Source organism: Balaenoptera ricei, chromosome 7, assembly GCF_028023285.1.
Source record: "Balaenoptera ricei isolate mBalRic1 chromosome 7, mBalRic1.hap2, whole genome shotgun sequence".
Classification (NCBI taxonomy): Eukaryota; Metazoa; Chordata; class Mammalia; order Artiodactyla; family Balaenopteridae; genus Balaenoptera; species Balaenoptera ricei.
In genome coordinates this window covers 31,545,650-31,558,740 of record NC_082645.1, presented here as the reverse complement: position 1 = coordinate 31,558,740, position 13,091 = coordinate 31,545,650, and the positions used below count along the sequence as shown (strand labels likewise).

The 13,091-nt window shown below is 32.9% G+C and overlaps 1 protein-coding gene across 1 annotated transcript in view; it reads left to right on the top strand.

The window, feature by feature from the left end:
- The window catches only part of LRP1B (LDL receptor related protein 1B), a 1,532,882-nt gene that overhangs the window by 1,400,203 nt on the left and 119,588 nt on the right, over nt 1-13,091 (top strand). The window contains exons 75-76 of the mRNA XM_059927092.1: nt 2,493-2,612; nt 4,251-4,492. Of these exons, the coding sequence (XP_059783075.1) occupies nt 2,493-2,612; nt 4,251-4,492 (362 nt within the window). The remainder of the gene's footprint in view (nt 1-2,492; nt 2,613-4,250; nt 4,493-13,091) is intronic.

The following is a 13,091-nucleotide window of genomic DNA, read 5'->3' as shown; positions in this document are numbered from 1 at the left end:
ATCCAAGTCTGGCTTATCCAGGGCAAATTCAACTCGTAAAATGCTTTCACCTACAAGTTCTCTTCTCTATTGTCTCCTTGTGTTATTCTTGGGTAAATAAAAGTGATTTTTACATTGTGTCAATCAAAATGGAATTATTGAAATTAATTATACTCATCCAAAGGGGAAATAATTGTAACCACATCATATATATGTACATTTTGAGTTATATATTTGTTTAGATTATTCATGACATTTTATTTCTTCATTAACATGGAACACTGAAAACTGGCAACTTAAGTTTCTCTATTTTAATAAAAAAGCGAATTATTTCTCAAGACTATATTATTTCTTCTTCCGAGAAACTTTATGTCAGTTGTATACAAACACACACACACAATCTCTTCAAGATTTTACTTCCAAATAACATTAATTTTCTAATGCTTATTTGTGAATAGTGGGCTCTGTTTCCTGTATATACTTACTAAATTTAGAAATTCTGATCTTGAAATTTTCTTTATTTTTAGTTATATTCCATGACAGATATAACCTGCAAGCTACATTCTTCATTTTAAATCACTATGAATCTAGTATTTCTGTTGTGTAAATGAGTAACTTCTGAATTCTAACAAAATATATATCTTCATGTAATAAATGAAGTTTTGATAGTAGAGAAGAGCAGTTTGACTTGGTACGGAGAAGGGGAAAGACACTACCTTGATTTATATTCCAAAGAATTTAAATGTTTTGTGTCCTTTCTATAGGTAGCTCAAAAAGAGCATAAGAAATCACTACTTGATGTTAAAGCCAAAGCACTTCAATTAAAATATCTAAAGGGAAGAAAAATTTAAGGGAATAGCAAGCAAGAAATAGAAACGATTAATAGTTGTTGCATGCCAGGCACTGTTCCAAGTACTGGACATGTGTGAGATTACTCCATCCTCTTCAAAAGCTCCCGACATAGACATGGTTATAGAGATGAGAAGAAACGGTGATTCTGGCCAACACAGGGCCATGTGAGAGAACTGAGATTTTATCAAATCATGCAGATTTTCACTGATTATGATTTCATCTCAAAGAGAAACCACAGATACAAATGACTCCCTGTTCAAAGTTACAGGTGCCAAAACAAATAAAAAATATTTATTGTAATACTTTTTTGATGGCTGAGAGCTGATACCATGTATTTTACTTATCCCTGGTATAGCATTTGTTAACAAGTAAATTCAGTTTTGTCTCTTTAGCCTACACTTCAATTAAACGCAGAATTGCACTCATGAGAGTACGTAAGTTCACCGTGGGCAAAGTATCATAGTAGAGACAATAGAATCAAGAAGCCTGCGTTTAAGCCTTGGCACTGTCACTTAACAAATGTCACTGGGAAAGTCCTTATCTCTACCACTGAGGCTTTGGAACACTGCTGTGTGCTAAACAAGAGAAAATTACTACTGCTGTGCTTGTCCTTAAATTCCTCTAATTCAAGAGAAGGATTTATCTCACAGATTTATTCTGTAATTAGGGCAACTATAAGTGATAAAGGGGGCAGAGGAATTATGCTGATTGAAAGCAGAAGTAGAGGAGGTAAAGAAAAAGAAAGTAGATAATTCACCAGAATCACCTGACCTCAATCCTGGCCCTGCTTAAAACTTTAAACTTGGAGGCATGTGCTAAGCCAGAGAATATTGCCTAAGATTTATTTATTACTTATGATTTATATATATTTATTTTTATGTAGGCATTCAGGATTTTGTTGTTGTTTGTTTGCTTTTTAATTCACTTGGCCCTTCTTGTTACATAGTCACTTTGTATACATGAAACCAGAAGTGTGTTAGAGGTGTATCCATATCTTCATTCTCTGCCAGGAATTGTGCAAAATGTTGGCAATAAAAAAATGAATAAATACTAATTTATGATCCCAAGGGACTGACAGTCAAGTAGGGGATATGAATATGTGACCACATATATGAAATACCGTATGAACTGTATTTCATATGTGTGGCATAAGAGAGAAATTCCAAGAGAGCAAAAAGTGGAGAATCTAGGAGATGGATAATCATTACTGTATATTGGTGAAGACCAAGGAAGGCTTCACTTCAGGTGAATCTTGAGAGATGAGTAGAAATTTTCTATGTAAAAAGCAAGGGCATTACAGGACATAGGAATATCATATGACGTCCAAAGGTATGGCGGCAGATAATCAGAAAACTCAACCTTTATTTGAGTGAATGAAAATACTAGGGAAGTTTGAAATGGATATTTCAACGTGTTAAGTGGATTAACAAGCAATGCACAAACAATTGATGAGTCATTATAGTGAAACTATTGTGAAAAAATTGTTATGGCCGGAAAATATTACATAGCAAGTCACAGACTTAACAGTTTGAAAAGACAATGAAAGAAATAGGAATAATAAGTTGAAGGACACAAAATACATTTGTCTTTTTTGAAAAGTGGAAAGAATGACAGTACTAATTGGGGTTATGATGGTGCTATTTTGAGCTCTTCTTTTCTAGACCTTAATGAATGTTTGGTGTTTGGCACGTGTTCCCACCAGTGTGTAAATATGGAAGGATCCTATAAATGTGTGTGCGACCAGAATTTTCAAGAAAGAAATAACACCTGTATAGCAAAAGGTAAGGATATATAACCATTACTTTAAATGTTATTAAAATTTTGCTGTAAACATTTTATGGGGAAAAAATGTTTCATATTGCATTTTAGCAATGGCTTAATGCCTGAAAATATAAAATAAATCTCTTTTTAATACTGGTTAAATTGTCCAATTTATTTATTATCATTCTTAATTAATCTAATCTGGGAAGGTTTATAAACATGGCTGTCAAATACCTGGCTACTATTAAAATCACTTTTGTGTTTGAAACAATTTATCAGCAGGTAAAATTTAAAAGCCAATGTGACAGAATATGAAGTATCTTTCTTTATGGCCTGCTCTCAGTGTACTTGAGGAAACATTACACCACTGGGATAAAAATAACGGGTTAAATTAAATGTTAGCATTATAAGGAGAATGGAATTTTGAGTAAGAACTTAAAAGTTTTAAAATAAAATTATGTTTTCAAATTCAGACCTCCTCTACTTATGAATATCATTTTAAAAAAATTAAATTACAGATATATATTTGGGGCTTCTTAGATATGGATTTTAATGCTTTTATGTTTTTACTAAATAATATTGTACTTTAAATATTGTTAGCTACAGGGCATGGTTAACAATGTTAGTAAGACAGTTATTACAAGAGGAAAGCAACATGATATAGTGAATCAAGCAAGAATGGGCTATGGAATTAAACAGACTTGTATTTGAATCCCAGCATTGCACCCGATTGTGTGGCCTTGGGGAAGTTAAACTCTCTGAGCCTCAGTTCCTCATATGTAAAATGGGAGGCCTAATCCTTACTTTCCATGGTTGTTGTAAGAGGAGATAAATTGTCAAAGACTTAATACATCTCCTATCACATAGTAACCATTTACTAAGTGAGAGCTATTGAGCCTATAGAGCTGAACTACAACTTGTGTATTAATTTTTTTTTAATTTGCAGATTATATATATGCAATTCAGTCTTTCTTTATGGTTTCATTAATATTTCAATTACTATTTTCAGGATTCTCTTTAGGGTTTTACTTGTCTCAGTATGCAAATTACATGAGTATTGTATTGTAGGTGTCAAAATTTCAGGCTACATGGTTCCAGTTAGCAAGATTCTAGAAAATATTGAGATTATGGCGTGTTAATATAATAAACACTGATTTTTTATAAAATAAAAATAAAAGAACATTTGACATATTTGAATATTGGAAGAAGAAGACTCTTCATCTTGTAATTTTTATTTCTTAGCCTAAGGTAATGATCACTCAGGTGCATAAACTAAATGCTCAGGAATGTCTGAGGCTTAATGAGTATGTAACATGTTATTTGACTATTCAGATCCAAAGCATTAAAACATAAGGTATTGTGACTTACCAAATAGAAATCCCTTTTCATAAAAAGGATATCTACTACAAATACCTAATTTCTAGCCATAAGGTAAGCTTTGACCTAAGAAAACCTCCATTAATAACTCTTAGAAATGTATAGTTAAGTGTGTTTTAGAAATGTCATGAAGACTAAAAGATGGTATAAAGCCGGTTTATTTTTATTGAGCAAGAAACTGTGTTAAGAATAACAATTCAAGTTAATTTAAAAGTACATTCATTGCTTTTACATTAGTTGAAATTTATTTTATTTTTGTATTTTATTATAATAATCTCCAGGCTCTGAAGATCAAGTTCTCTACATTGCTAATGACACTGATATCCTGGGTTTTATATATCCATTCAACTACAGTGGCGATCATCAACAAATTTCTCATATTGAACATAATTCAAGGATAACAGGGATGGATGTATATTATCAGAGAGATATGATTATTTGGAGTACTCAGTTTAATCCAGGCGGAATTTTCTACAAAAGGATCCATGGCAGAGAAAAAAGGCAAGCAAACAGTGGCTTGATTGTAAGTAAATAAAATTGAATATTTGAAGGCTCACACCTTCCCCCACTTCCCTGTTTTTTTAATCTGTCAATCACAGTATCTGATTATAAGAGGTAATTAATATATTCAGTGATTCCTCCCAGTATTCTCCCTGTATAGAAATAGAACATTTCCCTACTCCTTTATTCTCATAGCTGCGTACAATTCATTTTAATTGCATGATATTATGTGTTTCTTTTAATACATTTTCTGTAGTTACATAAGAATGGTAATTAATAATACCTAAAATTTCTAGAACTTTCTATATTTTGTAGTATTTAATAATATATTATGAACATGAGGGTTTTTTTCATCATGAGATCATATTGGGAACCATCACTTTGTTTTTACATTAGAAAATAAACTCACAAATATACAGGGTAAATTGTTTCATTTTTAACAATGTGAGAAATATAGTTCTCTTCTAGGGCAAGAGATCAATTCGATAGTGTAATCATTTCTTCTGACTCCTAATAACTATATTTCAGGGAACATCCAAAATAGAACAATATTGTTTACTGGTGTATGACGGACACATTGATTATCATGGTTATTTCTTTTGAGAAAAATAAACTAGAACATTTGTTTAGACTTGTGGTTGTAGGTTATCCTTTTCTTGTTTTAGGGCATGTCAATTTATTATGTATTTTATATTTTGAAGTAAATTGGCAGAGAAATAACAGATAAAGACCTATTTTGGGGGGGCCTGGCCCATTCCCATACAACCAAAGAGTCAAATACTATCACAGTAGGATAAAATTACTTTAATCCTACTAAATAATTAAAGCTTTGTATTTGAAACGAATCAGAGACACCTATCTGGAAGTCTTCACTACCTTTTTCAGAGGTATCTACCATAAATATTTGAACTCTGTGAATATCATTTGATGGAAATCTGGAACACTTATTTTTTATCAGTAGCAGGTGTCAATAAGCTGGTTTTAAAAGAAGCTATATTATTAGCTTTTAAATTCAGTTTAGATTAAATTAACTGTGAGTAAAAATCCATATATATCAGAGTTGTTTCTTTAACTTCTCCTCCCCCAAACCCAGTGTTATACAGAGCTTTAGTTCTATTAAGGGTAGTTCTAGGACAGAGCCAAGAACGTAGCATCTCCTTCCGATCAGACCAAAAGACTGACTCAGTCTTGACTAGCTTTAGCTTTCTTTATCTCTAAAACAGAAGTTTGCTTTGCAGAAACATTGTTCCTATGGTACAGCTTCATGTATTAATGAAGTGATAAAGAGTATATATTGTGAAATTACACTGACTGGGTTTTAATCTTGTTCCTGTTGCTTACTAGCTTCTTAGCTTCTCTGTAATCTCCATCTCATGAGGTTTTCGTGAGGAATACACACGCGCGCACACACACACTATGTTTATATTAGTATTAATAGTTCTTGGCACGTAATAAGTACTGTATAGATTAACAGAATGATATGATAGTGATGGTGATGATGTTGATGACTGGCAAAATGTTCTTCCCTATAATGCATATTCTCACATTAAAAATTAATTGCAAATTACTCTTGCCTGGACTTGATAGTTGCTAAAAAATATATCTTTATTTTTCATATAATTTTCAGTGAAAATGATTTGATAATTTTTTAGCTTTGTCCTTGGGGAGATGGATAAATACAATCAGTAGCCTCTAGCAAACTGTTTATTGTAGGCCACGAGCCAAACTTGTTTAATAGCTAAATATTTATTCTTATGTACTCAAATATATAAATGGATCAATATATACTTTATTTATATATTTTACGTGTTTTAATTTTTAATTTTATTAATGTGGTATAGAGTCTTTCATCATCAATGCAAAGTTATTGATTAGCCTTTTTCTAATAGGATTTGAAAATCATTAGTCTTTTAATGGTAGTAATAAGATGTATTGTGTAATCTAGACTTTCTATTTGTTTGTTTTTCTCTCTCTCTTCTTAGACCTACCGATGACTAACAGTATTCAATAGGAAGAAAAGTGGGTAACAGTAGGGTACATTTTCTAGAAGCCCATCATAGCTAACTAAATGTCATGATTATAAGGTTGGAACCTCTGAGCCATGAATTTTAGCACCATGTTCTAAACCATTAAGCATTCCATAGAAATTCCAACCAGTGCATTATATATATGTATAAAAATACCTAAGGCTGCACTGATAAGGGCAATTATTTAACTTTGCTTCCTAAACCTTTTTGTAATCCTGATATCTCAATATTATAAATATGGAATAAATCCATTCTCACCACCTTAAGTTAATGAGCAATGTGCATTCTAGAATGATTAAATGACTTATCTATGACCATGAAGCTATAATGTGACACAATTTAGACTTTAACTTGAGATACTTGCTACATCTCTGAGTCTCAGCATACTCATCTGAACGCTAACTACTTTATTGAAGTAGAAAATTTCTAAAGTCCCTTCCAGATAGGAAATATGTATGATTTCCAAAAAATTTGTGACCTAGTTTATCCAATTATTACCTGGACAATTTGTATTTATTTCTTTGAAATCCATCTTGTATATAAAGAATTGATTTTCTACCCTCATGAATTTCCCTGCAATGTATTATATTTGCTCCTTTAACAGTCACCAGATAGTCATCCATTAGTTTAATGAACATGCACTCTATTTCGTCTTCTAAGTTTTGGCACAATTATTAAATGATACTGACCTGAGAATTCCCCACTCCTCAGAAAACAAAACTTAAGATTTTTCCCTACACTGAATATGGTACATTGACTTCTATCTCTGAATCAATAGGTAAAAGAAAGAAAAATATACAAATCAAACTACAGATACTTTAGTTATAACCCTATTATCAGTGAAGCAAATGGAAGGAGCTATCCATGTGATAGCAGGATATCTTGGAAGCATATTCACAGATACTGAAAACACTGGAATATTTTCATTTCAGCAAAGGGCAGAAAATATGTTGTATCAGAAGTCAGAAGAATATTGCTCAGACAGCTAAATGTTAACTGAAGTCCATTCTAAAGGAAGATAGTTTTTAACATGTTTTTTTTTAGAAATAATGAAGGGAATTCTCTTCTGTAATCTGTGAAAATGGTTGGAATAGTAAATAAGATTGCAAATTTAAATTTCAAATGCAGACTAATTCATTTATAGATAGAATTACTTATGATTTTCTAACCCCCTGAGCTATACAAAATGGATAGATTTTTCCTTTAAGAAAATTAAGTAATTTAAAACTTAAAAGACTGACATAATTCAATCGATATGTAAAGCATAATGAGAATTTGAATTTTAGTAGTTAGAACAGAATATGATAGTGTTATACAACAATTGTACATACTTTCTGGCCATTTATCATTTCTAGTATGAAATGCTAGATGCATGATGGCAAGCACTATAACGTAGGTCAATGCTTAGAAAAATGAAAATGACTTTAAATATACAGATTAGATTTTTACAATTAAATAGCTGAATATTCCTGAGCAAAACAAATGGTTCATCTGATCTACCTGGTTTTGAGAAGTGAATATGAGATACCATTTTTGGCATATTCTCCATTATGCAAAAGAGAATGTTCAGTATAAATTTACTTATAATTTTAGTCATTAATAATCATAACTTTTTCTCAAAAAATTTGATTAGACCATTTTTCCTGAAAAGCTTTAACAAAATATTCAATTGTTTTCTTTAATAGGTTTCAATTTTTAATTGGAGTCCTAGCTATAAACCTCATACCCAATATATGGGTCTGTGTGTACATCTCATATACACGCATACACACACACACACACACACACACACACATAAACATAAATTCATAGGTATGTCTATGAACCCACCCATAAGCGTATGTGTGTGTACACACATTTTAGCAAAAACTTCAAAGTCTTGTTTTAGGATGTTTGGATAGTGGTAAAAATTGATAGTTTATTTTTTTTAATTTTTTTCTTCATTATTATAAATTTATGACAACCATTAAATTCTAAATTGAAACTGTCTATACTTCCTTAGCAAGAATACTTTTAAAACCATCTGAGTTTATTCAAACCAGTCAACAGGTAAAATCATTTATTACAATTACTTTGGAAGAGATCTAAAACTATCAGATATTACCCTGTTACCATTTTGTGGCTTGACTGTTGTTGACTGCATAAGACAGTCACTCAATAATACATACTGATTAGAGTTAATGGTTCTGAAACAGCTGTGATCAATATTCAAAATTTACTGAACATAAATCTTATAAGACCATATAAAACATATGATTATATAATTAATAATACTGAGTAAGTTATTAATCAGATTGTATAGCATTTTAAGGTGAACCAGTCAAGTTTTATTCAATCATACCCATAGTTTTATTTAAAGAATTCTGTTTGTTTGGTTTGGTGTTGGGTTCTTAGGATACAATAAAGATAACAGAATCTTGTCCTCATGAAGTTTATATTCTGTGGAAGAAGACAAAGTCAAGTAAACTAATAAATAAATAAATACAAAAAAATGTCCAGTTTTGAAAAGTGTATTGAGGGGAATAAAAAATGGACTTAGAGAGAAAAACTTAAACGTTGTAGGTTTTGAGTAAGATGATCAATAAAGGCACATTTGAAGAAAGGAGATTTTGAGCTAAGACCTAAGAGATGAGAAGGAAGTAATGCCATCTTATTTATGTCTAAGACAACTATTTCACTTTTTATGTGGAGAATGGATCTGGTGAGAGAAAAGACTGGAACAGAAGGAGACCACATAGGAGGACTATGCTCCCAATTAGAAATGGTGGTATGTTGCACTATTGTAGTCTCAATGAAATGGAAGGTAGTGAGTAGAATTTTAAGGAAAAATGTTTGCAAATAAAATGAATGTGAAAAATGAGGACAGGAAGGACTCCAGACTGACACCTGAGCTTCCGGATTCTATAATTTGATGGATACTGAAAATGGTAAACTGTGGGTTCAGTTTTAGTCATGTTAAGTCAGATACCTGTAAGAGATCCAAGTGAGATGTCAGTTAGTCAGTGATGTATTCAAGGCTTTATCTTAGATCTCTGGACTGGAGATTTACATTAAAGAATAGAAAAATAGAGGAGACATCTAAAACCATGAAGCCGGGTTAGATTACCAGGGGAAGTAAAGAGGGGACTGGAACGAAGCTCTGAGGCTAGATTAAAATGATGACAAGGAGTGGCCAGTGCATTAGGAGAAAACTAGAATGTAGAGTCACAAAAACTAAGAGAAGAAAGTGTTTTGAAAAAGAAGTTGGGGTTATATTTCTAGAGTACTGCTGAAAGATCAAGTAAAGGAAGATAAAGAAGTGTTCAATAAATTTGGAGACAGTAATTCATTAAAAGACCTTGACAAATGCTTAGAGTCATGGAGGAAGCAGACATCAGAGAGCACTTAGTGGTTCTACAATCAGTGGTTCTCCACTGGGGATGATCTTTCACCCCAGGGGACATTTGGTAATGTCTGAAGATAGTTTTGATTGTCACAACTGGGGAGTGCTGCTAGTATCAAGTGAGTAGAGGCCAGGGGAAATGCTTAACACCCTACAATGCATAAATTAGTTTCTCACAAGGAGTTATCCTTACCAAAATGTCAGTAGTGTCAGAGTTGAGAAACCTTTCTCTTCATAGTAGCAGTATCAGTCTTTCCAGTTAAGCTTTAAGTAGATTTTTTGTTTGTTACTTCATTTGATGTAATAATAACCCTGTAATACAAAATAGTTCTAAGATGAATCATCAGTATAGTTTTTCTTTTATTGTTCTCTCTTTTTTTCCTCACCTCTCAGTCTCTTTTGCTAGATCCTTTTCTCCTTCCCTCTTAACATTGGAATGCCCCAGGCTCAGACCTTGATCCTCTTCTTTCTATCTTTCCTCACTTCCTTGTAGAGTTCATATTGTTTCATGGTTTAACATATAACCACATGCTAACAATTGCCTAATTGATATAAGGCTCTGTCCAACTGCTTCCTTTGGTTTTCCTTTTGGATGTTTAAAAAAAAAAATCCCCAGTGGAGCATGCCTAAAAATAAACTTCTCATATGATCCACAAAATCTGCTTCCCCAATCTCATTCAATGGCAACTCCATTTTCCAGGTGTTCAAAGTAAAAATCTTAGAGTCATTTTTGGCCCCTCTGTTTTTCTCATAACTCCAAAATCAGGCAGTACTATTGAGTCTACTTTCAAGGTATGCCCAGGAGCTGAATACCTTACGTCAGCTTGACTGCAAGGACCTAGTTTTGAACCACCATCGTCTTTCTTCTGAATTAGTGCAATACCCTCCTAATTGGTCTCCTTGCTATCATTATTACTCACAAAACAGTAGCCAGAATGCTCCATATAAAACATGAATCAGATTATATCACATCTCAAATCAAAAATATCCAGTGGTTCCCCACTGAAAAGACTGAAATTCTCATAATATCTTACAAGAGTTTAAAAGATCTGGTCTCCTGTTACTTCTCTGACTTTATCTTCTACTGCTTTCCCCCTTACTCACTCTTCTCCAGGGAATCTTTGCTATTTCTGAAACCCATCAGTACCTACTAATGTAAGGTCATTCCTGAAATGTTCTCTTGGCCTAAGATGTTCTTCAGCCAGATATCCTACATGACTCAATTCCTGAACTCCTTCAAGTCTTTGTTCAAATGTCATCTTCTGAATACATAACTTATCGATGATTGCAATCTACTGCCCGATTCCCATCCTGGGATCTTCAATGCCTTACTCTTTTTCATTTCCATAATACTTATCTTTTTTCACTGCCATATATTTTATTCATTTATTATGTTTATTATCTATTGTCTACCTCACTTTGCTATAAATAAATTCCCGGATGGCAGGTTTTTGTTTTTGTTTTTTTCCCCCTACTGTTTGGCCACTACTGTAATCCTACCATCTAGAACAGGCCTTGTCATAAAGTAGGTCATATTTTTTAAATTAGAAGCAATAAATTAATTGAAAATCTTGAAGAGACATGGCAATAGCTTGTCAATCTTGAAAGTTATCCTTTACAAGTTATTCTTCTCATCCTTGGTATTCATCACAAGTTTAAATATTTTTATCTCCAGATATATCCCATTTTTTCCACGTTTGTCTCACAAAAGCCTAGATTAAACTTTCACATTCTCCCCTCTGGAGAGAATAAGCCAGAGGGGAGAATAAGCCTCCTCTGAATTTCCTGTATCTCCTTGGTCCCCAGCCCCAAGCCATTCTTCACACCATAGCCAAAATAATCTTAGAACATTAAACTCATCATCATATCTCCCTACTTAAAACATTCAAATGGATTTCCATTGAAAAATCATTGTTTTACAAGCCTCTCCATGATGTTTAGCCTCATCTCCTACCACGCCCCTCCCATCTTCTTTCACACCCGTGAATATACACATATACACCCACATTTTTTTCTAGCCATAAATAGATCATGTTTCATTTACAAGAATGCAACTTCACAATTATAATATGCATTATTTTCTCTGCCTCCCTTAATTACCCTAATGAATCAAAGTTCCTTTATTAAGAAGACACCACTTTTATTATTATTGTGATCATTGAGATTGGTCTTGGTCTGGTTTAGGTATTAGAGATCTCAGCCTACGTAATGTGCTTTCAGTTCTTCCAAAAGGCCTAACTGAACTAACTCTTAATGTTTGAAAGCACAGGCTCACAAAAAGACTGACTACCATCTGAAGAATGTCAATTGTATGCCCAGGAAGTAGCCTACAAGGTGACCGCATTATTATTCCACATTCTGTTTAGACTTAGAAAATGGATTACTATGAGCATCATCAGAAAATCTACAAACAACAAATGCTGGAGAGGGTGTGGAGAAAAGGGAACCCTCTTGCACTGTTGGTGGGAATGTAAATTGATACAGCCACTATGGAGAACAGTATGGAGGTTCCTTAAAAAACTAAAAACAGAATTACCATATGACCCAGCAATCCCACTACTGGGCGTATATCCAGAGAAAACCATAATTCAAACAGACACATGCACCCCAGTGTTCATTGCAGCACTATTTACAATAGCCAGGTCATGGAAGCAACCTAAATGCCCACTGACAGACGAATGGATAAAGAAGATGTGGTACATATATACAATGGAATATTACTCAGCCATAAAAAGGAATGAAATTGGGTCATTTGTAGAGACTTGGGTGGATCTAGAGACTGTCACACAGAGTGAAGTAAGTCAGAAAGAGAAAAACAAATATCGTATATTAATGCGTGTATGTGGAATCTAGAAAAATGGTACAGATGAACCGGTTTGCAAGGCAGAGATAGAGACACAGATGTAGAGAACAAACATATGGACACCAACGGGGGGTGGTGGTGGTGGGATGAATTGGGAGATTTTGATTGACATATATACACTAATATGTATAAAATAGATAACTAATAAGAGCCTGCTGTATAAAAAATAAATAAAATAAAATTCAAAAAAAAAAGAAAATGGATTGCTAGTTTATCTAGGATGTAATGAAACAGCAGGTAACTAGTGTTAATGAAGCAGGAAAGAAAATGATATATAAAATTCAGTATTATGTATATGTACACATACACTTATATATTCATAATTTGAATGAACTTGATGGAGAGACAT